The 26753-nt window shown below is 39.6% G+C and overlaps 1 protein-coding gene across 1 annotated transcript in view; it reads right to left on the bottom strand.

Annotated features, from left to right (window-relative positions):
• LOC118580271 (murinoglobulin-1-like) overlaps positions 1-26753 on the bottom strand; it is a 91831-nt gene that overhangs the window by 23050 nt on the left and 42028 nt on the right. The window contains exons 14-22 of the mRNA XM_036181943.1: positions 24124-24272; positions 19340-19489; positions 8512-8661; positions 7448-7532; positions 4879-5050; positions 2996-3224; positions 2137-2263; positions 1760-1881; positions 1260-1311 (exon numbers count right to left, since the gene is read on the bottom strand). Coding sequence (XP_036037836.1) covers positions 1260-1311; positions 1760-1881; positions 2137-2263; positions 2996-3224; positions 4879-5050; positions 7448-7532; positions 8512-8661; positions 19340-19489; positions 24124-24272 — 1236 coding nt within the window. The remainder of the gene's footprint in view (positions 1-1259; positions 1312-1759; positions 1882-2136; positions 2264-2995; positions 3225-4878; positions 5051-7447; positions 7533-8511; positions 8662-19339; positions 19490-24123; positions 24273-26753) is intronic.

Below are 26753 nucleotides of genomic sequence, written 5' to 3'. Positions count from 1 at the left end.
TAGGGATCCCAACTGAGAAAATGCCTCCATAAATTCAGCCTGTAGGCAGGTCTTGGGACATTTTCTTTTTAATGATGGATGTGGCAGGACCTAGCCCAGTGTGGGTGGTCCCCATCCGAGCAGGTGGTCCTGTCAGGTGTATAAGAAAGCAAACTGAGCAAGTCAGGGAAGACAAGCCAGCAAGCAGTGCTCCTCCCCAGTTCTGCTTCAGTTCCTGCCTGCAGGTTCCTGTCCTCACTCCCCTCATGATGGACTGTGTCTGTGTAAGATGAATAAACCTCTCCTCTCCAAGGTGCTTTTGGTCATGGTGTTTTATCTCAGCAGTGAAAACCTAAAATAAGACAATGTATGAATTAACCTCCAGTAGGTCATATAAGTAAATGGATACATTCTGAGATGGCCTTTGTTATTCCTGGTCCCTCTGAGTGGCCTTAGGAGGTTTCACTGATCACTCCCATGCTGCTGTCATGGAATGCTTTCCTATGGCAGGGGTGATGGCCAGATTGCCTTGTAAGAAATAAATATTAGGAGAACCAGAATTGATCAATGGGAAGAATAGAGTTTTTGTTACCTTGTCCTTGGTTTTTAAAAAATTAATCTCCAGTAACCCCGTTCATGCACTTCCTTCCATGAAAAACATTTAAAGACTTTTAGCATTATATGATGATTTTCTTCTACACACTGTATTAGTCACTGTTACATTAGTTTATCTCTTTTAAAAAGAAATTTGCTTTATTTCATCTCTTTTCCTAATTTTCATATGATAATGGATTGTACATTAAATTGAAGCTATTGTTCCAGTTTCACTATTCTTTGGACAAATACATCTTGGACAAGCACTCCTCCACTCACTGGTGCAGGTGCTGGTCATGTGGTCATTCCTGTGAGTGGACAGTCTCTGCGTATGTGCTGGTCCCTCACAGGGGACAGCAAGCTCCCCTTCTGTGACACTTTGCTATATTCCTTTTGCAATAGTGTGTCCAGTGAGGAGCATGGATGAATGAACAAGTCATAGAAACAACTATTAAAGAGAAATATTATGTTTGGTCCACATCATGATTCTGCATGGCTTATATATAGACTTTATTTGGCCATAAAACATTTGTTTTTATTTATAATCTAATACATAACAAACATGATCTTTCCCAAGGTATTTTCAGTGTTTTTCCTCTTTTTTAGGTTTTCTTAGAGAATTATTGTGAGAGATCCAAGTAGATGATGTAAGTTATTATCTTATTACTGTTTTGAAGGATACTCACCTGATGCACAGAGCAGTGAACTGAAGGTATGTTCTTTCTTAATTCCTTCGGGCTTGACAAAAAGATAGAAAGTCCAGACATGAGAAATTACTGAGTGTGTAAATACAAAGATGCTGGAGATATTTTTTATGGTGGTGAGGGGTGACAGCTTCTCTAATTTAGGGCCAGGACTGGAATTAGATGGCCTAATTTTCCACCATATCAAGAATGGCATAAATGTTTGAGAATTTGGGGATGCCAGGTCAAAAAGAAGGTAACAAGGAAAGATAATAAAGACAAAATATAGGATCAGAAGAAAGAAGTCAAGCTTAGGAAGATAAACTGGCATAGCCCATCCCCTCCAGGCTCCAGTAAAAAGAAGAGGAAAGAAGACAGAACACACTGATCTAAAGTATGAGCTTGCCACTTGCTGTGAGATATCCTAAGATCACACATTATTATCTTCCTTTTTTCATCTAAACACAGTCATCCTTGATCCTTTCTCAGCACATGTCACTCACCTCCACTATCAGGACTTTGACAACTGTGTCCTTCTTCCCAGTTTCAGGAACAGTGGCCACCTCAGAACCACAAGGCTCTGGGGACTGCCGTGCTTCCGCAGTCACAGAGAAATTCACATTCCCTGAAACACATGGCCCACAGAGCTGAGCCCAGTTGTGCCAGGAACTTGGCACCTTCCAAACCCCTAGATCTGCAAAGTATCCTCAGTTCGATGAGCAGCAGTTCAAGGGTTTGTTTTGTGTTAAAGAAGGTGGTAAGCATGGGCCAGATTAGTCATGACCCAGAGCTTGAGGGTCCAATGAGAAGAAAGTAACTAAAGAAACCTTCCTGCATTCAGTCTTTCTGCACAGAGTCCCCTTATAGAGTCTTCACTCACCTAAGGATTTGGGAGTTACCAACCAGGATGTGGTATGCCTCCCATTGGCACAGAGGCAGTAAGAATCTTTGTCTTTTGCCACTGGGACAGCTGTGAAGTCAGGGGAGTCTTCCAGCAGCACACTGACCTGTGGCCCCACATGGCAGAGAAATATCAAAGATGTCACCACAGGAGGACAACATATTATGTGTGGATGGAGGTAGGTGAAAGGGTGTGGAGGGGATTTGTGTTAAAAAGAGAGTAGGAGCTTTTGGAACTCATGTGCCTAGAATGTCACATAAGGTGACACAGAAGGCTTGCATATATTTCATATGCACATACATACATGCCTAGAATTTTATTTAGCTATCATCTATGTATTATCTACACAAATAAGTAGAGAAGGAATTATAAATTTATCTATTTCTATTTAATTCATTTTTATGTCAAAGATATATTCACTGTACTAGATTTTTTAACTACTATATGTAAGTATATATCTACCTCTAACAAAAGAAAATCCATTGTAGCACAGTATGCCATATTATCCCAATAACAGCATAGTAAATCTTCATTGACCATATCCTCTGATTGTATCCAGAGGCCACATGGACTATCTATGTCTGTCAGTACAGTAAGCACTATTTCAATAATGGCAAAATAATCTAATATATTTCATGTAGTATCCCTCTTGTTAAACAACTCTTTGTTGTATATGTAGCTAGAGTCTGGGAATCTTTTAAGCATTTAGAACCAGTGTTGAGGGTTCCAATACAATCCCTTCCTCCCTTTATTCCTTCTTTTCGTTAATTCTTAGTTAAAGTTTATACACTCTAATTTCCCTCTTCCCTGGTCATGCTTTACTCAGAAAGGTCCTCACCCGGATGCATGTAGGGAGGTAGTTCAGCACGGTGGCCTTGAGTGTGAAGGCTTCTCCACGGATCACAGAGTAGGGCATCGTGAGCTCCACAAAGAAGGGCTGGAAGGCTTGGAGAGACACTGCAGGGGAGAGGCCAAGTCCAGTGTCACTGGACAGACAGAGGGCTCCAGCCTTCCACTCAGTGATGGTGTCAGGGACTGTCACATCCACTTCAGCTACTCCTGATGAGCTGGGAGAGTGAGAATGTGAGGTACAGAAAGTGAGCACATGAATTAGTTATTTCTGAGATGGTCACTATGAGTGTGATCTAACACTATCACCAAGGAGAGTGACCTAATGCCACCCCTTCCCTTTGAGTCCTTCAAAGGAGCGATAGAAAGAGAAGAGTGTAAACAGAACTCCAGTGCACACATGAAGTTTTTCTGTCGTCTTGTTTACCCAGCTCAAATCATGGCCTCATGACACCTCAATGTCTGTGTGTTACTGGAAATTTGAGCATATTTGAAATTGTCTCTGAACTCCCATCTCCAAAATACCATACGACAATTTTATGACTTTTATGGTCCACTTCATGTAGCAGTCTAGTAGTCTACTCCATGTAAGACTGCCTCACTTCCTACTCAATATGGCATACCTGAATGGTTCTAAGCATCGGAAAGGTATATGATAATTTTTAGGTGCATTTTCTCAGAGTGATGGATATACATATATTTTATAATTGATGGTTTAATATACTATGGTCTTCTAAATGATTCATTTCCTTTGTTTATTCTTACAGGCCACAAGAATATATTATGGAGATTCAGTTGTGTATTAAAGGTATACCAGCAATTTCAAAGCTCTTTCTAGTGGGAAGCCATTTATGACCCAATATTTGGTGTTGTTAAGTTTTATTATTCACCTGCTCCTCATTATGAACTTCTTGTGCTCTTAATTCCCATAGAATGTGTATGTGTGAGCATCCTGCTGGGACAAATACTTGGATAAGGTCATGTAGGCAGGGCCTTCTGCCTCTGAGCTCCTTGCTCCCTTTTTAGCATTTGAATTGGGTATCTGCCTTTTGCAAACATCCCCTTTTAGCTACATCCAAAGATAGGGCCAGCTCCAAACAAAGCACTGAAGTACAAGGGAGGAATAGAACAGTTACTAGACCACCTGCTAGGCACCTGAAGCCCCTGAACTAAGGTAAAATGTCCTTTCAGAGGCATAGCTTCTAGATGCATAGCTTTGTTTCTTATGCAGATGAAGCTCAGACCATCCCTTGCCTTCAAGCCTAGTGAGTTTCCAGAGCAATGGACTGAGAATAAAGGAGATTTTTGCATATCCAGTTGGAGTAAAGAGTGAGGCAGAGTTCCTGGCAGCAAAGAGTCCTGTGTTGAGGAGAAAAAGAAAAGGACAGTTTTTCTGTAGACAGTAGACAGAGCCACATGGCCAGAGAGAAGAGAGATAAGCAGAGATTCAGTAGGTGGTGAGGCAGATCTCTTGTACTGTTTTCTCAGAGCCAGGAGTAAAGATGGAGGATGAAGGAACAGAAGACAAAGATAAGGTCAAAAGCATAGGAGCTTACTAAAACTATGAGGACAAAAAAAGTGGGCACAGAGAGGAGCTAAATGTGAGGTCAGAGCTGAAGCTGTATAGATAGAATTATGTCACAGAGGAATAAAGTCAACAGACAAAAGAACATGGTGTACATAGATTACTGTCTCTCAGATACTCCATGCTGTACATAGCGTCTTCCCCAGGATTCTGGGAGGAATTTTTTCAGGGTTGGAACTTGGGGAAATTCTGTTAGTTTATGATAGAAATTAATTAGAGAAGTACTAGAAAACAAAGAAATAAAAATTTCATACCCAGACTGAATCTTACAAATGGAAATTACTTACTTTACCGTGACTAAATCCCAGATCCACGTTTCAGGAAAATATTTTCGAAAGGTCTCAGTAGGTGGATCTTCATGTGATGGATCTTCACGTGGTGGATCTTTACGTAGTGGATCTTCATGTGCTATTAATCTCATGATGCTTAAGTCTTCACTGCTAGTTTCAACATCAAATACTATAAAGTTACAATGGAAGAAATAGACATATTTCTGAGTACAAAGAGATACAATGTGCTGGGCAAATGTAGCTTAATTTTCAGTTTCTTCTTGAATGTTAAATGCTATTACAAGGATACTGGAAATGATACATTGAACCTATCACTTTGTGGGAGGCTAGGTAATATCTTTTTCAAAAGCAGAAACTATGAAATCCTGGAGAAAACATTCCCTAGTGTAGCTGGAGTTGGAAGGAAGCACAGTGTATATTTTATTGGGCTGAATAGTCAAGGAATGCTTTTAAATACAAGGAAGATTGAATATTCATAATACTATCTCATAGGGAACAGTTCCTGTGGCTACAATGAGCATCACTCTAGACCAGAGTTAAGTGATGGCTACACTATCAGCAGAGACATTCTTGGAATGCTTCTTCTTTCTCTAGATTTCTAGATCTGTAGGAGTAACTCAATATTTTCATAGGCTTACATTTATATAAAACTGAAAGAGGTATAGGTACAAACTCTTGGATCAGAAGTACACACAATGGAACAGTCCATATCAAGGTTGTGTTTTGGTTCTTGATTTTTTTTTGTGATGCAAAGGGAGTTTATTACTCAAGAATCATAGCATTGGCTTGGGTTTATACTGGCCAGAAATGCAAGATTTAAAGTTGGCAACAGAGGGTCTGTGTTCTGCTTTTCCAAGAACAGGTATACATTCAGACTCAGTTAGAGTTTTTATTTCCCAACTGAATCTTAGCTTGAAAATCTCTCCCATTGTTCAAATACAAAAACAAACAGACAGCTTCATTTCTTCTACATGTCCTTCTCTGTGATGGCCATAACCTTACACCTGTCTTTCTATGTGCCTTTAATTACTAAGTGTTCCTTAGCAACTAAGTTCTTCACTTATTGCCTTAAGTACCTACAGTGATAGTTGCCCAATTTATCCATTGTCTAGAATAGTCACAGTGCCTTAGTTCCTGTTGCTTGTGATGATATTTTGATTTATTTTCAAATCAGTATGAGGAAAATTAATATAGTCCAGTCAGAATTATGTTTTATTTTATGTTAACATATATATAATATTTAGAATATAAATAGTAGTGAAGATAGGGATTCATGATTTCAAGTTATATTGCAGAGGTATAGTAATAAAACCAGCATGGTACTGGCACAAAAATAGACATGTAGGTCAATAGAACAAAATGTAAGATCCAAAAACAGATCATGTAATTACAGCTGTCTGATAATTGACATAGAGGCCAAAACACACACGAGAGAAAAGACAGCATTTTCAACAAATGATGCTCTGAAAACTGGCTGCTCAATAGAGAAACATGAAAATTCACCTACATCAATGACCCCGCACAAAATCTACTCCAAATGGATCAAGGACCTCAACATGAAATCTGAAACTGCTAGAAAGGAAACATAAGCAGTAACCCTGCAAAATATATGTATAGGAAAGAACTTTTTTGGGGGGGGGTTTGGGAAAGGACTTTTAAAATAAGACTCATTCACTTAGGAATTAAGGTCAATAATTTATAAAAGGGACCTCACAAAACTAACATGTTTCTTCACAGCCAAGGAAACAATCAAGTGAAGTGGAAGTCCACAGAGTGGGAGAAAAATCTTTGCTTCTATACATCTGATAGAGGATAAGTATCCAGAGTATATAAAGAACTCAAAAAGCAGAGTCAAGAAAACAAACAGCCCAATTGAAAAATGGGATTTAAACACAGTCTTCAAAATTAATAAACATGGCTAAGAAATATCTTTAAAGGTGTTCATCATGCTGGTAACTCAGGAAATCTAAATTAAAACAACTTGGAGATTTCATCTCACCCCAGTCACATTAGTCAACAAGACAACTGACAACCACCTGGAGAAGAACGGGAAAGGGAAACTCGCTCTTGCTGATGGTGGGAATACAAACTGGTGCAGCCACTCTGGAAGTGGCTCCCATGAAGGAAGAGTGAAAGGTTACACATGGTTGGTATTTGATGAAGAGAGAGTGAGTGTGACCTTTGACCTGAGTGCTTTGCTTTTCCCATCCTCTCCTCTATCTGCAATGCCTGTTTTTTTTCCCCTTCTCTTCTTTGTCTCTAATACACAGGAAATTCTCTCCACCTCTCTGACATGTCTACAAAAGTTCTTCACACTTCTCACAACGATTCTCTATTATACTATTGCACTTCGTCTTATCTGTCTCCTTAACATTGAAGGACGAGCCTCCAATCTCTAACTTCCTTGAATTACCAGCAAACATTTAGACACATTTTGCTCAGGTAAGTTTCAGCTCTTTCTCTTTTATTTGGATACTATACATGCTTTACAGTTATATTTTATCACCTTTGGTAAATAATTCACATTTATTTTATTCTGAAAATATATGCTGATTTGTTATTTTACCTGGTATTGGGGTAAAAATCAAAACATTCTCATATACTTTAGGATGTTTGATCTTCAAGTTTGTGAATGCCTTTAATCCCATGTCCTAGAAAGAAACAATATCTCAAAATTCTGTAAAAAACTCAATGTGTTTGTAACTAATTTAGATATAGGTTCACATGTTCAAGTATAATTCCTATTCAAATTGTCTTTTTCATACTCTTTAGAGGGTGTGGGGGGAACATAGAATTCATAGTGAGTCATATGTGTTGGTCTTCTTTCTGATACAAAGCCCTGTTATTTTAAAAAGTCATTCACAGCCATGCACAGTGGTACATGCCTTTAATCCCAGTACTTTGGAGGCAGACTCAGGTAGATCTCTATTGAGAAATATTTGATTACAGTGTGTAAAGATATGTCACTCTGATTGGTTTAATGAAAAGCTAAGTGGTCTATAGCTAGGCACAGAGAATGAGCGGGATTTCTGGGCAAGGAGAGTAAGTAGGAAGAGGAATTTAAGTTGTAGGGAGGTGGGAGAAAGAGAAAGGTAAACCAAGGGCCAACTTGCCAGACAGTTCGCTAGAGGAAGCAGGAAATTAGAACATACAGAATGAAAGAAAGGTAAAAACTCCAAGGTAAATGTAGATGAATAAAAACAGGTTAAATTAAGTTATAAGATCTAGTGGGACAAGCCTAAGCTAAGGCTAAACATTCATAATTAATAATAAGTCTCTGTGTCTTTATTTGGGAGCTGGCTTGTTGGACAGAGAAAGACTTGTCACAGATCTCTGTGAGTCTGAGGCCAGCCTGATCTACAGAGTGAGTGCCAGGACAGCCAGAGCTACATAGTAACATTCTATTTCAAAAAAACAGATAAAAAAAAAAATTACTCATCTACTCTGTGCCTAGACTGGGCACTTTCCAAGATGCAGTTTTTATAATGCTTGGGATTGAATCCATGAACCATCATTTATAAGGTGGTTGATCTTATCCCTGGCCTGACCCTCAAAATTCTCTGCCACTATAGCATTTCATGAAACCTAAATAATTCTGAGAGTCGCATGTTAGTGGGTAACACTGCTTACCTCCACGTAACTGTAGATATCCCTCTCATTTGAGTGTAAGGGTACAAGGCCATCACTATCTGTATTCCAGTCATATGGGTCTTCATCTTCAGGTAGTTGGTATGAACCTGGGATGGAGCTGCTGGGCTGCACATCTGGCAAATTGTATATCTGTGAGAAACAGGAGACAAGGGGACCTCTTTCTTGGGCGTTCTTGGAAGATTCTCACAAAAACAAAAGTTGATCACTGCAAATCATTTCTCAACTGTTCAATGGTCCCCGGACAAAGTTTTCTAAATATTTTCTGTTGAAGAGTCCTTTATTCTGAAGGTGTTCACAATATTTAGAAAAAGACTAAAAATACTTAACATATTTTAAAAAAGGTATGAACGTAAATCCTGCATGTTATATTTGAGATTGATGTAATTTTAACATTACTTAATATGAAACATTAAACATTTAGAAATATATTTACACTACATAAACCATTCAATAAATATAAAATACCAAGGTTGTATATTTCAGTCCACTGGTAGGTACACTATAAAGACAAACAAAACAAAAATTGAGTTAGTCAGTATAAATAGCCTGAAGAGATCTGAATGAAGATTTCTCTACATATTTTTTTTTTCTTAAAATTCAGGGAAAAAAATTCAAAACAAAACAAACAAACCCAAGCCACCTCCCTCTTTGACAGAAGGATGTATTCAACCCTCCAAACTGCAGTGCATGGAATTAGGAAGAGGGAGATGTAGTTAGAGTTTTCCTGCCTGGCCCACAGTCAGGACAAATCTCTCTCACCCGCCAGTCCCACAGTTGCTCAGACCCAACCAAGAAAGCACACAGAAACTTATATTACTTATAAACTGTATGGCCATGGCAGGCTTCTTGTTATCTTGGCTGTGGATTTGTTCCAGATTAAGATACATCCGGTTTGATCAGCCAAGACTACCTGAAAGGTCTCCGATGACACCATGGCCCAGATGATCCAACATCCAGAATGGTTTCAAGGCAACTGGCTCAGAGGTTTACCCTCATGGACTACTCCATAATCCTAAAATTTTCTTTGTGTCCCCATAAGCTACAGTGCCCCCCTCCAGCAGGAAATAGTAAGAGAAAATATGCCCAATTTCCCAAAATTATCAAGCTGGGTTTGGAGATGGAATTGGCTCACTCCTTCTCTAAACCCAGACATATTGCTAAAAAAAAAAAAAAAAAAAAAAAAAAAAAATTAAGAGATTCTTGTGTCCCAAATCAGAAGAGCCCTCTGATGTGGGACAAAGAAAAACCAATATTTTTATTTAAATCAGGTTGATTATAAATGTGATCTCTTTCTAAAGAAAAAAAAAAAGGACATATGATATAGATATAATAGGATGAAAGGGTAGATTAATGAACTTACTTTTAAAGAACAACAACTTGTTTAAAATGTCTTACATTGGTATAGATTTTAGTCTATTGATACAAACTTAAAGTTAATTTTGTTATTCTGTATATATATTTCTACCCTTGTTTGAGGTATTATGTTTATGCAACTCATTTAGATTTTAATGGATAATTAAGAAATACAGATCAATTAGTCTTCTATGATAGTTAAACTTATAGTCATGTTAAGTTTTCTAGATATATTTCAGACAGACAAGTAATCTTTAAACACTTCAAAGGTCTACAGAATATGGCATTTAAAATATTTTTAAAATTTAGACTTTTTAGACAATGAGACATGTCTGCTCCTGGCAGCACCAATTTACTTCAGAGAGGAGGATGGGCATTAAAGACACTTCATATGGAGTTTATCTTCACGTTGGCAAAAATAGCCATTTGGGCAAGAAACTGTTCTTGCCTGGACTGCTTGATCAACTGGACATGGAGGACCCATAGAAAGGTGACCACTGAACTTTGCTTGACAAAATGGTCCTTCAGGTTCCTGCTTCACAGAGGAAACTGCCAGACATTCTACAGGACACTGAAAAAAAATGACGAAGAGACTCTAGCCTTGTGGGCTAAAGACAAATGCCCCAACTTTACAAAGGAACATTAGGTGACTGTCCAGGCTGCCAGCTGTCTCTGTCTACCCTACAAGACTCCTGAAAGTTGCTTGCATCCTTCTCCTAGTTCTCAGGTAATATTATATCCTTCTGAGGTCTTTGATGTGGTTAAAGACTAGCTAGTTATAAATTCCTCAATTAGGATAAAAGATAAGTTAGATATAAAACCTTAGACTCACAAATATAAGATAGATAGGATATTTCTTTAATATTATAACTGTAATTCTTGCTTGATAATTGTTTTGTTATCTGAAATTTTAATATATAAAAGTTAAAACCTTGCTTTTTAAAGAAAAGAAAAGAGGAAGAGTTCTATGGGATGTTCTGTATGTCAAATGTGTTGCTCTGATTGGTTAAAATAAATAAAGTGCTGATTGGCCAGTAGCCAGGCATGAAGGATAGGGTAGGTGGGACAAGAAGGAGGAGAACTGGGGGAAGTGGAAGACTGGATGGAGAAGCTGCCAGCTGCCAGCCACCATGATAAGGAAGATGTAAGGCACCGGTAAGCCACGAGCCACGTGGCAATTTATACATTAATGGAAATGGGTTAATTTAAGATAGAAGAAGTAGATAACAAGAAGCCTGCCATGGCCATGCAGTTTGTAAGCAATATAAGTTTCTGTGTGTTTACTTGGTTGGGTCTGAGCATCTATGGGCCTGGCGGGTGAGAGAGATTTGGCCTGACTGTGGGCCAGGCAGGAAAACTCTTAACTACAGGGAGAGGTACGGCAGGGCACGTGTCCAAAGGGAAGCGGTCATGGTAGCAGCCACAGGAGAAGCTGATGATGTACAAGCAAGTTTTCCAGACTGCACCCAACCCAGCTTGGGCACTGGAGGTCAGGAGTCCACAGAAGGCAAGGCTAGGGTAATGTGTGAGGAAGACAGGAAACAAAGTCTCCTCAACATAGGATGCTCTGAACCTGTGACTCTGAGACATGAACTTTTTCTTGGGATGGGCGGTGACTCTGGGGAACAAAGCTCACGAACTGACTTTTGCCTTTTGTAGATCCTCCAAAGAACATGCTGGCTTGCTCTAAAGTAGCAACATAGCCAGACATGTGACAGATAGCATCACCCAAGCCCAGACCACAGGGCCAGCTTAAGTTTCCAATGAATCGACTTGTAATTCTTCTACAGATTTCCAGTGTTAATGACAGAAACCAACATGATCAAAGATAGGAGAGTTGAGGAAATAATAGTAATTAGGAATCAGATAATAGAACAAAACCTCCAAAGTACAAAGGAAGGTCTATTAAAGTTTTTAAATTGGGATCCCCATGATCTCAAGGGACTGAAAATTTAGAAGTCTGGATATTTGGGTAGGAAAATTTATATCCTTATTTTCTTAGGCATTTAACAAAAATTTAACATTGCCTGGCTTATGAATCAATAAGCAGCCACCTATTAGCAAGATTATGACTTTTGACCAGATGCAATATCAGAGATGTTTTCTCATTATATTTGGTTTATTCAGGTAGCCTGAAATGCCATCTGCATCATCATTCATTAGGACTTGAGTGGATAATTAAAAAATGGCCAGCTTGATCTGTGAGGCAGAACAGGGCAACATTTGCTCAACTGGTACTCAGGTACCTTCAGCTTCTGAAGGGGGAACTCATATTTTCTCAGTCCAGAGGTTGTACCTGGATGTGGGCTCCACTGTTCCCTGTCTATTTTCAGTTGACAACCAGTGTGTAGAAAGATGTGAGTTAAGACAGCCCATAGTAAAACATAGCAGTGTTTATGCGAAATCTCTGCTTCAGCCCTTTCTGGTTTTAACTTGCTCCATGATGATTTGTATTGATATTGTGGCTTATTTAGACTGTTATTTCATACAGGGCATCTGTTTTGCAATTATTATTTCTAGTATTCTTACATATTTTATCTCATGCATTTAAAAACAATAATGTCAGAAATGATCTACAGGCTCACCAGGACACAGTAAGAAACCATGGCTGCCATGTCCTCAGATGCTTATGAATATTCTAGTTATCTAAAATAAATAAAGGATCTTACAAAATTCTAGACAGAATATCTGGACAAATAGAAAGATGCAGAATAAATGGCTTCAAGCATCTTAGCACTAACTTTGGAAGGTATAAATCTGTACATTCAATTCTCCAATGTTCTGAGGGAACATGGTTACATAGCTGATGTTTTACCCTCTTTCAAAGTATTAATTATTGCCAAAGGATTTACACTTATAGCTACAAAAGAATTTTGTCTCTGATTCCCTCTTTCTCAGAATAGTACAACCACATGCTTAATGCCCCAAGGGAGGCAGCAACCTGAAATGTCATGAGAAGTCAGAAAACAGTGAAACAAACATGGGGAATTTTGAAGGGACTCTCCCAAATATGGGTGAACACTTGGGTTGCAGAAGTCAGTCAGGATGAGAGCTTTTGGGGAATATTATTTTAAGGTATGTTACTTTTGTTTATCTTGCATTGGTTTAACTCATTGAAGCTGTGTTACTGTGCCTGTCTAAAACACTTGATGGTCTAATAAAGACCTGAATGGCCAATAGCAAAGTAGGAGAAAGAATAGGTGGAGGGTGGCAGGCAGAATATATTAAAAGAAGGAGAAATATGGGATAGGATAAATATAAAAGCTAGGAATGAGAGAGGAAAGAGGAGGACTTTAGGGGCAGCCACACAGCTACACAACCAGCAACAGAATGAGAAGAAAAGAAAAGGTATAAAGGTATAGAGAAAGATAAAAGCCCTGAGGCCAAAGATAGTCAGGATAATTTAAAAAAATCTGGTAAGAAACAGGTGTATCTGAAAGTTTTTCTGTGTCCTGACCAGTCCTGCAGCCACTCAGGCCCAAGTAAACACACAGAGGCTTATATTATTTACAGACTGTATGGTGTATGGCAGGCCTCTTGATAGCTAGGTCTTATATTTTAAATTAACCCATTTCTATCAATCTATGCATTGCCATGTGTGCTTTGTGGCTTACTGGTACTTTTACATCTTGCTTCTCCTGGTGGTGGCTAGCATCTCCTAGCCTCTGCCTTTCTCTTTCCTGTCTCTCTCCTTTCCTTCCTGCCTTTAAGCTGCCTTGCCATAGGACAAAGCAGCTTATTTATTAACCTTGGGAGCAAAATGTATTCATAGCATACAGAAAGACATCCCCCAGACTTCCCCTTTTCTGTCTAATCAAAAAGGAAGGTTTTAATTTTAACTTAGTAAAATCACACATAATAAAACAGTTATCAAGTGAGAATTAGTTACAATATCTAGTCTATTTGTATTTGGCAAAATTAAAGAAAATATTCTATTTATCCTATATTTGTGAGTCTAAAGTTAAATATCTAATTTATCTATTATCATGACTAAGGAAAACTATAATTATAACTATCTCATCTTCAACTACTTCAAAGAACCCAGAAGGATATATTATTACCTAAGTAAACAGAAAGAGCATTGTAAGCAGCTTCCAAAAATCAGGAATGACAGAGACAGCTGCCTGCCTGGACAGTCATCCAAAGTTTATCTATAATATTGGGGCATCCATCTTCAGCCAATAGGACTTTTTTTTTCAGTTTAGTTTAGTCAATAGTTTTTTTAGTTGATTTTTCCTGTGTCCTGTAGAATGTCTGGCAGTCTCTTCTGCAAAGCAGGAACCTGAAGGACCATCTCACCTTGTTTTGGCAGAATTCAATGGTCATTTTCCTATGGGTCCTGTATATCTAGATTATACAACATCCTGTCAATCGGTTCAGGCAAGAACAGTTTCTTGCCCAAATGGCCAGTTCTGCCAAGAAGAAGATAAATTCCATGTGGAGTGTCTTCCATGTCCATCTTCTTCTTTGAAGTAAATCAGTACTGCCAGAAGCAGACATGTCTCATTGTCTAGGAAAGTCTAAGTTTTAAAAACATTTTAAATGCCATATTTGGTAGGTCTTTGAAGTGTTTGAAGATTACCTATCTAGCTGCCAAAGCCACGGGCATAGGTCTACCCTGCTTAGCAGTTTAAAGTTTGTTCATGTGGTCAAAAAGGCTAAAAGATATACAATAAAAGAAGTCCAGATGAAGAACCTCTAAAGAGGTTACAGTGTGTTTAACAATGTGCAGAGGCTTAAGAAAAGAAAAAGGGTCTAGTCATGGAAAAATGAATAGTTTAAAAATAAAGTCTTTAAAGAAATAAAGTGATATATAAAAGAATAAGCCATGTAGAGATGAGAAATACACAGGGAGTTTGGATCCTGTACGTTATTATGTTAATTTTGAATTTTTTTGATTGTTGAGAAGCAAAAGACAGCTTCTAGGAGACATGGGATTATGAACTAAACTGCTAAATTGAACTAACCTAGATACTTTATGAATGCCTTTAGTTTAAAAAAGAAGTCAACAAATATATTCGTTAAATGGAAATAAAAAATGCGTTTGAGTTTTGTACCCACAGGAGACAAGAGGTTGTGGATTCCTTCAGGAATAATATGGATCAGGTTTGATCAAGGAATACCTCCTAAAACTTGACAGGTAATAGCCACCAACAAAGATTATAGCTGGTCTTCCCAGGACTTGGTTGTTATCTCAAAGTTTTTCTCTGGGACCCTAAAGCTGCTTTGCCCATAGAAAACAGGAAGCAATTTAGAGAAATCAAATTCCACAGCCTTTTGGTTATTTGGTGGGTCATGGATGTTTGTTATATTTAGGGGAATATAGGAATGATAATAGGGTGAATTATTGAATCTACTTTAAACTAAAAAGCAACTATTAATCTCAAATATTTTGAATTGATATGGACTTTGTATATTGACACAAATTTAATGTAACTTTTGTTATAACACACTGTATGTATGTTCCAGTCCTTATTTGGGGAATTTTTGTATATTGATAAAAATTTAAGGTTATTATTGTTACAACATAGTATATGCATGTTTCTATTTTTGTTTGAGGTATTGTGCCTATGCAGTTCATTTGGAAATGTAGGGTGAAGTTCTAGGTTTTGAAAGCTATTATTATAAACTAAATAGGATAATGAAGAAACATAGGTTAGTTTTTAGTCACTTATAAAAATAAAAATTATAGATATATTAGGTATTCTTTCCAGATAATATAGAGATATATTTTTGATAGATAGATGGTCTTCAAAAAGTTTCAAAGACCTACAGAACATGACATTTAAAATGTTTTGCTAACTTAGGGCTTTTCATGACAATGAGACATATCTGCTCCTGGCAGCACCAATTTATTTCAGAGATGATGGGCATTGAAGAATTCCTTATGGAGTTTGCTTTCATTGTAGCAAAGTTAGTCACTGGCCAAAGAAACTGCTCTTGTCTTTGCTGACAATGTGATATGCAGACTGGACATGCAGGATACACAGGAAAAAGACTATTGAACTTTGCCAAAACAATGCAGGACAGTTCTTCGAAGTTCCTGCTTCCCAGAAGTGTCTGTCAAATATTCTGCAGGACACAGAGAAAAGCAACTGATGAACTTTGCCAAAACAAGGCAAAACAGTCCTTCAAATTTCCTGCTTCACTGAGAAGTCTGCCTGATACTCTAGACCTATAGGCTAAAGATGAATGCCCCAAGGTTGCAGAAAGAACTTAAGGTGACTCTCCAGGCAGTTAGCTGTCTCTGTCATTGCTAGAGTTTTGGAAGTTGTTTGCTATGCACTTTTTTTGTTTATTTAAATAATATTATATCCTTTTGGGGCCTTTAATGGAGTTGAAGACTAGATAGTTAGGGATGCAGTTTTCCTTAGATATGTTAGAAAGTAAATTAGGTGTAAAATTTTGGATTTACTATGATATGATAGATTATGGAGATTTTCTTTAAATATACCAAAAAATAAATGAATTGGAATTCAGTACATTGTGAATGTAATCTTTATTTGATAATTGTTTGTATTGTATGCAGCCTTACTGTGTTAAAGTTAAAACCTTTCACTGTTGTTTAGAAAAAAGCAGGGAAATGTTGGAGACTATTATTTTAAGGTGTAGCTGGAGTTATCTCCCGTCCTGCCTGGGCTGTAGCTGCTGAGACCCAAATAAACATACAAAGACTTATATTACTTATAAACTGTATGGCCATGTTATCTCATTCTTACACCTTAAATTAACTTATTTCTATACATCTATACCTTGCCACATGGCTCGTGGCTTACTGGTATCTTTTACATCTTGCTTCTCATCAAGGAGGCTGGCAGTGTCTCCTGACTCAGCCTTCTACTTCCCAGAATTCTCCTGTCTCCTTGTCCTGCCTATAGTTCTTGCCTGGCTACTGGCCAATCAGCATTTTATTTATCAACCCATCAGAGCAACACATTCACAGTATACAAAACATATCCACAGCATTAAGGTATGTTACTTTTGTTTATGTTGCATTTATTTAACTATATGAAGCTGTGATACTGTGCCTGTCTAAAACACCTGATGGTCTGATAAAGACATGAAGGGAAATAGTGAGGCAGGAGATAGGATAGGCAGGGATGGCAGGCAGAAAGAATTAATAGAATGAGAAATCTGGGAGAGGAGAAATCTAAGAGGAAGGAACAAGAAAGGAAGTATGAGGACTTCAGGGTGGCCACACAGTTACACAATCAGCAACAAAGTAAGAAGGAAAGAAAAGGTATACAGGAATAGAGAAAGATAAAGGCCCCAAGGCCAAAGATAGACGGGATAATTTAAGAAAAGCTGGCAAGAAACAAGCCAAGCTAAGACCAGGCATGTACAATTAAGAATAAGCCTCCATGTGTGCTTTATTTGGGAGTTGGGTGGTGAGCCCCCCAAAGAGCAAAAACAATGACAGAGGGCAGGGTGACAGAGGGCTCTGTGGGGACAGCAGCAGAACTGAGCGCTGCCACAGATCTAGAGAACTGAAGTCAAGTGAGGAGGATGATGGCCTTGGAGTAAATATAAGAAGGAACAATTAAGTGTCAGGACAGAGGAAAACAAATGAGAGGAAATATGACCCCAGCTCACTATCCGACTTAAAAATGAACCGCATGTGTTGGTTATAGAAATGTAAACTGTCTAAGGATTTCACACAGTAATCATATAGATTTATAGGCAAGGTGAAGACCGGAAGGGTCTGCACAATCAGCTTTCATATGCTGCTTTATAATAAGAAGAATGAACAGATGATGTTAAAAATGAACAAAGGCCAATACTTTCAAAGACTAATAGAGAATGTGGAATAAAATAGTAAAAAATAGCTGTAATCATTGAAAGTTCAAGCAGCCAAAGCATGGCTAGGGCAGGGTGGTGGAAGGAAGGAAACTCTGTTCATGTTTTTTTTTTTTTTTTTTTTGTTATAACTCTCTGGGCAGTACATGTGTTTGTGTGTTTGTTAACTAATTGCCTGTATTTGTCAGCTAAAACAATTGCTCAAGAAATCTCTTATTTAATGGATTGGGGAAATAAAAATCTAAAAGAAAAACATTTTAATCATATACTTTCCTAAGCATTTTCTGCATGTGCATCAAAACACTCATCATTAAAACTAAACTAAATGCTAGTTTAACTTGCACATTAGTTGAAGACTGGGTAGTTCCCAGCATTACCTGGTCTAAAGATTACTGTTTTTAAATTTGCATAAGCACTTTACATACACTTTAAAATATGTCAATAGCCAGTGGCAATAATAATTTTTTTTTAAAAACTATTACAGTAATCATGTATTTTTTCTTAATAAATCCCATTCTTATAGTTTTGCTCTTGTTAAATTGGCTGAGACTCCAGTAACTAGTTTGTGATTTCAGTTGAACCTTCTGAGAATTTTTAGAACAAATTGAGTACCTCTTTGTACTCTGCTTTTAAAATTTAAAGCATTCTGTCTTTTTCTTATTTGGGGAACTCTTGAGATGTACAAGATTCCATTCATATAAACCATTTCATTGGGCTCCCCAGACAGCGTCTCTCTGAAAAGCTCCATCCTGAGCCTGTTAGGGGACAAGCCACTCCTGGGGTAGGAGAGGCGCAGTAAGGACACAGAGGGCCTGGGTCACACACAAGCTTCACAACTCACTGAGTACTTGACTTCAGGCTTTGCCTTGAGTTTATTGGCTGTAACAGGAATTGCTTAAAGTCTTATTAATAGAAATCCTGGACCCAGATATTGGAGTGAAAGCTGAAAGATCAGAGAAGCAGAGCAAGCCAGACACAAGTTCTACCTCTATGAAATCCTCAGCCTAAAAAAAGGAAGTTCCTGTTTCCTCATGCCTTATATACCTTTCTGTGTCCAGCCACATTACTTCCTGGGATTAAAGGTGTGTCTTACCACTGCCTGGTTCTGTTTCTCTTATGTAGCCTAGTGTGGACTTGAACTCACAGAGATCCAGGTGTGTTCCACCACTGCCTGACCTCTGTCTCTAACTTAGTGCCTGGCTCTATCCTCTGATCCCCAGGCAAACTTTATTGGGGTACACAGTATATCACCACAACTGGCTGAAGTTTTCAGAGCTGTTCTTGGAGATTTTTTTTTTAAACATTTTAATTAATTTTTTTAAAAGATTTATTTATTTATTATGTATACAGTATTCTGCCTGCATGTGTCCCTGCAGGCCAGAAGAGGGCGCCAGACCTCAATACAAATGGCTGTGAGCCACCATGTAGTTGCTGGGAATTGAACTCAGGACCTCTGGAAGAGCAGTCGGTGCTCTTAACCATTGAGCCATCTCTCCAGCCCTCTGCAAGATTTTATAATGAAGAGTTCCCTTTAGCGATGCCTTTAGCATTTTTATGTTATAGAATCCTAGTGTCTGATGACTACTGCCTTATCAGAACCATCATCTCAGAGCCTCAGCACTGGCCTTTCTTGGACAGAGAATGATGGGGGACTCACCCAGGAAGGGGAGAGCTCAGCTTCAGGCCTCAGGAGCAGCACACTTTGGTCCACGGCTCTTAGGCCACAGAGGGACTGAGGAGAAGCTGTGACATGCAGATGGGCCTGTGAGGCGGGAAGACTTTGGGCTGGGGTGAAGGTCAGGTCCACCTGCGGGAAGGGAAATCAAGCTTAGCCAGCCTCCTGCTCTTGCAGCCAGAAGCCTACCACGCGAGTCACCCTGTAACTCTGCATGCACATCTGTTTACCAGATTATGACTGTGAGAACTCAGCTGGGCTCTTTGCTTCCTTTTCACCACTGGGATTGAGTTAGGAAGACAGGAGATGTGTCAGTCCAACTCTGAAGCCACAAACGACTATCCCGGCTCCCTGAAAGTCTTACAAATGGCTCCTTTTTGGTATGTGAGTGTGGTGTAGTGCACACTTGTGTGCAGGTACATGTATTCATGCACCCAGCAGAGGCCAGAGGAGGGTGTGTGTGCCCTGCTGTCACTGTGTATCTTATAGACTTGAGACTGTCTCTCCTGAACCTGGAGCTAAACTGGCAGGTGGGAAGTTCCAGCAATTCTCCTGCCTCTGGCCTGCACAGCAGTGGGGTTGCAAAAGCTGCCAGTCATGCCTGGCTTTTTACATGAGTGCTGGGATCTATGACACAGCACACATTTAACAGTGTTGTAAGCCCCTGGAGCCACAGGAGTGGCCAGGCCCCTCCCCCAGCACTTCTAACTGCCAAGCTCCACCCACAGAACACTCTAACTGCCCTAACTGCTGGACCCTGACCCCACCCTGCAGAGCAAAAAGCCCAATCTCTGGACATGAAATCCCACCAATCTCCACCCTGAAAAGTTCAAAACTGAAAAGTTCCACCCCCCTCCCAAGAAGCTCTATATGAGCCCTCTATCCTGTTCAGTTTGCTGCTGAGACTCCAAAATGGGAAGCAACTCCTTATGACCTACTTCTCCCAGAATTTCCCTGATATTAGGGTCAAACTCAAATGTCTAGGGAGTGGACCCCTGACTTCACAGGCAGAAATCTTCACTGTAGTCTTCAAGTTGTACCATGGGAGAGATGAAAAAGCCCAAAACAAAAATACCTGATGACAGCTAAGGCCTCTCAGCTGGCCAAAGCAAAAACCCAGGCTCCCTGGTCTCCTAAAGCTGGAGAACCTCTGTGCCCTTGTTTCAAAAGTAGTCAAGTGGGTCACTGGGCCTGTCTGAACCCTCGTAAACCACCATGTCCAAGGTGCCACCAAGAAGGGCATTGGGGGTGTTGATTGCTCCCATGTTCCTTGCGGCATGGGACATCAAGCCCAGATCGCCCTTCATGTGACCTCTGTGATCTGGCCATGAACGACTGAGTGGGCCCAGGTTCCCTTGGCCTGACCACTGCCATCTCTGATAGGGAGCCTCAGGTAGTTATCATAGTATGTGGGTGATTCATCTCCTTCCTTATGGACACTGGGCCCATTTCTTTGGTCCTGTCAAAGTTCTGGGGACCTACCTTTCCATCTTGTTCTTTTGCTGTTGGAGTAACAAGACATCCTTACCAGGCTCACCAAACCCCATCTTGAAGGGTATTTCCCTTATCCATTCCTTCCTAATGGTGCCAACCTTTCCTATCCTCTTGCTGGGAAAGAACCTCCTAGCCAAAGTGGAAGCTTCTTGTTTCTTTTGCTCACCCATCCACTTGTCCCCAGCTGGCCAGCCATTCCCTTCCTCATTCTCCTCCAAACCACATGATCTGACACACCTCTTCTCTTCCAACCTTTCAGGTAGATCCTTAGCCAAACATCACAGCCCTTATTCAACTACAAGACCCCACTAAATATATAACCCAGGCTCAACACCCACTTTCTTTCCAAAGCCTCAGGGGACTTAAGCCTCTCATCTCTGACCTAAGAAAGGATCTTCTGCTCCCCACTTCTCCCTTTAATACCCCCAACCTTGCAGTTATAAAAACCAGTGGAACCTACCGCTTGGCTCAGGATCTCCAACTTACGAAGTCAGGGGTAGTTCCCCTTCACCCTATAGTTTCTATGTCTTAACATTTCAAAATGACTCAAGTTGCTGATTTGACTTTTAAGATGTGTGCAGACCATTTGTTTCTGCTGGCTTCTGCTACCCAACATATTCAGTTCCAAATTCTTCAGCTGCTTCTTCCTCCACCTGCTCTAACCATCCATCTCTCCTCACCTACTTGGTAAATGTCCTCTCACTGGCTCCTGGAGCCTGCTACACCCTCCAGGGCTTCATCATGTGTGCAACTGTTGGAACTGTCCCTGTTGTCTGGCCTCCTCCCCTAGGGGCTGCCTGCTAAGCCCCCACAGATCCTTTAAGCCCATCTCGGCCTCTGTGACCTTGGCCTTCCTGTCTCTCAGCTCCCACTTGCAGTTGATAGAAACTCCCTCAAGTGGGGTTCACTTTGCCACCCTTCCCCTCTTCCTCCATGGACTTTTACAAAAGCCTCTCTCTGGCCTTAGTATAGTTCAAATGGCCCAAACTGGCATTTTGATTTTCAATTATGACAATTTCTGCCACTGCATAAACAAATGATCCAGAATTCTCTTATATCTAAACTTGCTCTTGTTTCTATTTCTTCTCACCTACACCTACCTGGACTAGCTCTTATATATTACGGATGCTTATCATCCTAGAGACTCTTGTTTCTAATCATCAGCCTGTCCTAAGAGTGTCAGGAAGTTACTCTATATCAGGCTGCCAAAGGCTGATTCAGTCCCCTATAGCTCCCCTATCTATCTCTCCTTTACTGGGGCTTATCACCTGTGCATGTTTTCTCTATTCTTGTGTGATAATTAATTCCTGTCCTGAAAACAAAAATCATAAAAACAGGGTTTATGACAGAATTAAAAAAAAAACCATACTTGTTTAATAAGGTATTAAGCTGCACCTTCATGTACTCATACAGGATCGTACAAGTGTTATAAAAATCTAAGTATGTGAAAGTACTGAGGATAACTTAAGTTCTGAGGTTTCTAAGAAAGTGTTGTCTGAGGATGTGAAAGCTTAAGTAAGTTTTAAAGGTCTAAGAGAGTGTTATGTAAATGAAAGTTCTGGAGGTATAAGAAAGTGATTTAAGGCATGTACATGAAAGTTCTGGAGTATAAGAAAGTGATTTAAGGCATGTACATGAAAGTTCTGGAGGTTTAAGAAAGTGATTTAGGGTGATGGAAAATGTTTCAGATATCTTTCCCCTCTATGCTATTGTTAAATCTACCCTTAATGGTTCAACCAGACCACTTGCATGGTGGGGTCTGGAGACTGCTCACCAGTAGGTTGCCAAAAGGAGATAGTTATCCCTATGACACCTAAATCAACTTCTAATACATCTGTTCCCTATTCCTTCTTTCTCTATGATCAAGCTAGAGATCACCGTCCATGTTGGCCAGATGTGGGCTACCCTTAGCACTCCTATAAAAGATAAGATCCAACAACTTCAGACAGATCTTTAAAAAGGAACAAAACAGCTTGATGCCTCTGTCCAGTGCATTACTGATAGTCCAACATGAAGCTGGATGCTACCCTTCAAACCATTTTTCCTTCTTTTCTCAATCCTGCTAGTTGCACCCTGACTTATAAACTTCTTGTCTAGATTTCTTCAACACTAACCAGACTTTTAACCAGTTTCCATTACAGGATTAACAGCCCCTAGCTACGGAGCCAGAGACCTGTAGCTGGCAGTTACATCCTGATGATGAAGATCAAGATTGCTCAAAGAACCTCAATATCCTGCTTCAACAGGAAGTACTCTAATAATAACATTGCCCCCTTAACTGTGACCTGATTGTTTACCAATAATAAACAAAGAAGGGGGGAATGTAAGCCCCTTGAGCCACACAAGTGGCCAGGACCCTCCCCTGAGGACCTCTAATTGCTAGGTTCAACCCACAGAATATTTTAACTGCCCTAACTGCTGAACCCTGCTCCCACCCTGCAGAGCAAAAAGCCCAACCTCTGGACATGAAATCCCACCAATCTCCATCCTGAAAACTTCCACCCACTTTCCAAGAAGCTCTATGTAAGCACTCTATCCTGTTCAGTGTGTTGCTGTTTCTTGCACAAGCAAAGGCAGCCACTTTCCTGGTTTTTTTCCTTCTCAATAAATCACTTGTGTGAGGTTTGTTGTGTGGTATGACTTTCTGGTATTCCTTGGCTTCCGGCTGCCAGGATACCTTTCAGTTGGAGCTGCAGTGCTTACCATTGTATCATAACATTTAGTAACAGAAAGGCTCTATGTCCTTATCACACACATAGAAAAATCATAATGAAAATTTGGAGGGAAAATAAATACACTAACCATTGATAGCCTGGTTTCTATTACTGGTCTTGCATGAAATGATGTGACATGAGGGTCTATGAGATGGCTCAGTGGGTAAAGGCAACTGCTGTTGACCTCATGACCTGACCTTGGTCTCCTGGACTCATGTTGGAGGAGACAGCCATGTGAACATTGTTTTCTTTCCCCCACATGTGTGCATTCATGTGCACATGCACCTGGCATAAATATATTAATTTCTAAGTGACAGGACTTGGAACTCACTAGCCAGTTATTAAGCGTTCAGGTCCCCTCTCTCCCTCCACTTCCTTGCTTTCTTTCTTGTCAACCTCCAGCCATTTTGGGGGTTTGTGAACAGAAATCTGGCACGCTGGTGCTGTCTGTATCTTTGCCACTGAGGCACACGCCAATTACAGGGGTTCGTTTATCTGTATCCTTAAGACTTTTTTTTTCTCTTTTCAAATAGAAATTTTAAGAAATACATCACTCACTTTGTTGAGAAGACACTTTTCAATTTCAAGTTTTGCAGAATCTGCAACCATTTCTCCATCTGGCAAGATGCTGTAGACGAGTACTTTAGCCTCAGGAGCCATGCTGAAGTCCACAGGGATCTCAAGGGCAAAGTCGCCTTTAACTGGCGCTGGAGGGAATGGGAAGAGACAATTATGGGCCAGAATATTGACAGGAAAACCGAAATAACTAAACACAGGGTGTGGGTGGACTGTATGTGGAAGTCCTTCTTACATCTGAGCTGTAGTGTGGTTAATTGTTTGCATGCTAATGATCTCAGGAGAGTATGGGATGGTCACAGCAAGATACTTTCTTCCAAGATGTTCACCATGGAAATTTATATTGGTGATTTATAGCTAATCACATACTAACCTCTTATTTCTACTACATCTTAACATCCCAAACAGCATCTGTTAGATATTCTTGTTATAAAAATGGATGAAACTACCTTGACTAATGTTTCATTTATTATTTAGATAAGAGGAAGAAAAATACAGATGACAATCTGGTATTCAGGTAGCTGACAATTGATGATTATCTCAGAGGAGAATGCTACATTTGAAAATAATAATCATCTTTATAGTTAATGAAATTCTCACAGTATTTACATTTTTCAAAGAGAAAATTATGCAATTTTAGGAGTCTCTGTTATTGTCTCTGGTGAACCTGAGGAGATTTATAAACCTTGTCAAAATGGGTGCTATGATTCCCATTTAGTGTTTGTAGAAGAACTAACTGGATATTTTATTAAATTGCTAAATAGTTTGTGTAATTGGTCAATGACAAGGAAGCCCTTCTTCAGTAAGTTTGTTGAGCATCGAACAAGTACCTACCATTTCTAGAAATCACTTGGAAGATTTCTGTGAAACTACATATGAAAATTTATGAGCTTTATGTAGCTGATATTGAAATGAAGAGAAATGGATAATAAATAGGTAAATTATAGAAAATATATTTGCATATTGGTAAGTGCTCTTTGGAAAGGAAAGATGTCAAGAAGATGAATACTGAGAACACCGGGATCCAGTGGTAACTTGGGATTTTAATAGTAGCGGGTGGAAGAGGCCCCATTAAGAGAGTGACAGTTGAGCCAAGTAGAATGGAGCATTGTCATCAGGATAGGACAGAGTGATTCCATTCCTTAAGTCACAGCAGCTATTGATTCCTACCCAAGACCTTTGCAACATCAAGCCCATCAAAAATCCAGCATGGATGGGGAGGGGTCCATGGAGACCCAATCTTAGCTCAGGAGCTGTTGACAATTAGTGGCTGCTGAGGGGAGAATGAGTCAGATTTCTTCAGGGATGCAGCTCTTGGTAGACTGTCCATGTTTCAGTGGATGACCACATACCACATGCACATATGTGTAACACTCAAAGGGCTAAAAACAAAACAAAACAAAAAGACAGGAAGTAGGGAAGGGGCCTGGTGAATGTTGTCAGGGAGGAGTTGGAGGAAATTTATGAGCAGTATGTATGATTGATTCACTTTGTACATGGAAAAAAGAACACATCTTTAACCACATCTTATGGTGTTGGCATAACTGTATATTGCATGTACAAGAATGCAAATAGACTGATGTCTATCTGTATGCATAAAAGTCAAGTCCAAGTTGATCAAAACCTCAACATAAATCCAGTTACACTGAACCTGATAGAAGAAAAAGTTGGAAGTAACATTGAACACATTGGGACAGGAGACTACTTCCTGAAAAGAACACCATTAGTGTCTACACTAAGATTGATAATTAATAAATGGGACCTCATGAAACTGAAAAGCTTCTGGAAGGCAAAGGACACTGTTAGGGCAAAACAACCACTTGTATAATGGGAAAATATCACCAACTCCACATCCAACAGAGGCTGATCTCCAAAATATATAAAGAACTCAAGAAACTAGATACCAAAAAAAAAAAAAAACCCAAATAATTCAACTAAAAAATGGGATATAGATATAGAGAATTTTTAACAGAAGAATTGCAAATGGCAGAGAAACACTTAATTGTTCAGCATCCTTAGTCATCAAGGAAATGGAAATCAAAACTTCTTTGAGATTCCATCTTATACCTGTCAGAATGGCTAAGATCAAATCCACAAATGACATCTTATGCTGGAGAGGATATGGAGCTAGAGGATCACTCCTCCATTGCTGGTGGGAGTGCAAACTTGTACAGCCACTTTGAAAATCAATATGGTGGTTCAGAAAACTGGGAATTGATCTACCTCAAGACCCAGCTATATCACTCTTGGGCATATACCCAAAGGTTGCTCAATCATACCACAAGGATACTTGCTCAACTATGTTCATAACAACTTTATTTCTATTTTTTTTTTTTTTTTTTGGTTTTTTGAGACAGGGTTTCTCTGTGTAGCTTTGTGCCTTTCCTGGAACTCACTTGGTAGCCCAGGCTGGCCTCGAACTCACTGAGATCCGCCTGGCTCTGCCTCCCAAGTGCTGGTGGGATTAAAGGCCTGCACCACCACCGCCCGGCACAGCTTTATTTCTAATAGCCAGACCTGGAAACAACCTAGATGCCAATCAACCAAAGAATGGATAAAGAAAATGTGGTACAGTTACACAATGGAATATTACTCAGCTGTTAAAAACAATG

Source organism: Onychomys torridus, chromosome 3, assembly GCF_903995425.1.
Source record: "Onychomys torridus chromosome 3, mOncTor1.1, whole genome shotgun sequence".
NCBI lineage: Eukaryota > Metazoa > Chordata > Mammalia > Rodentia > Cricetidae > Onychomys > Onychomys torridus.
This window is presented reverse-complemented; position numbering and strand designations above follow the sequence as displayed.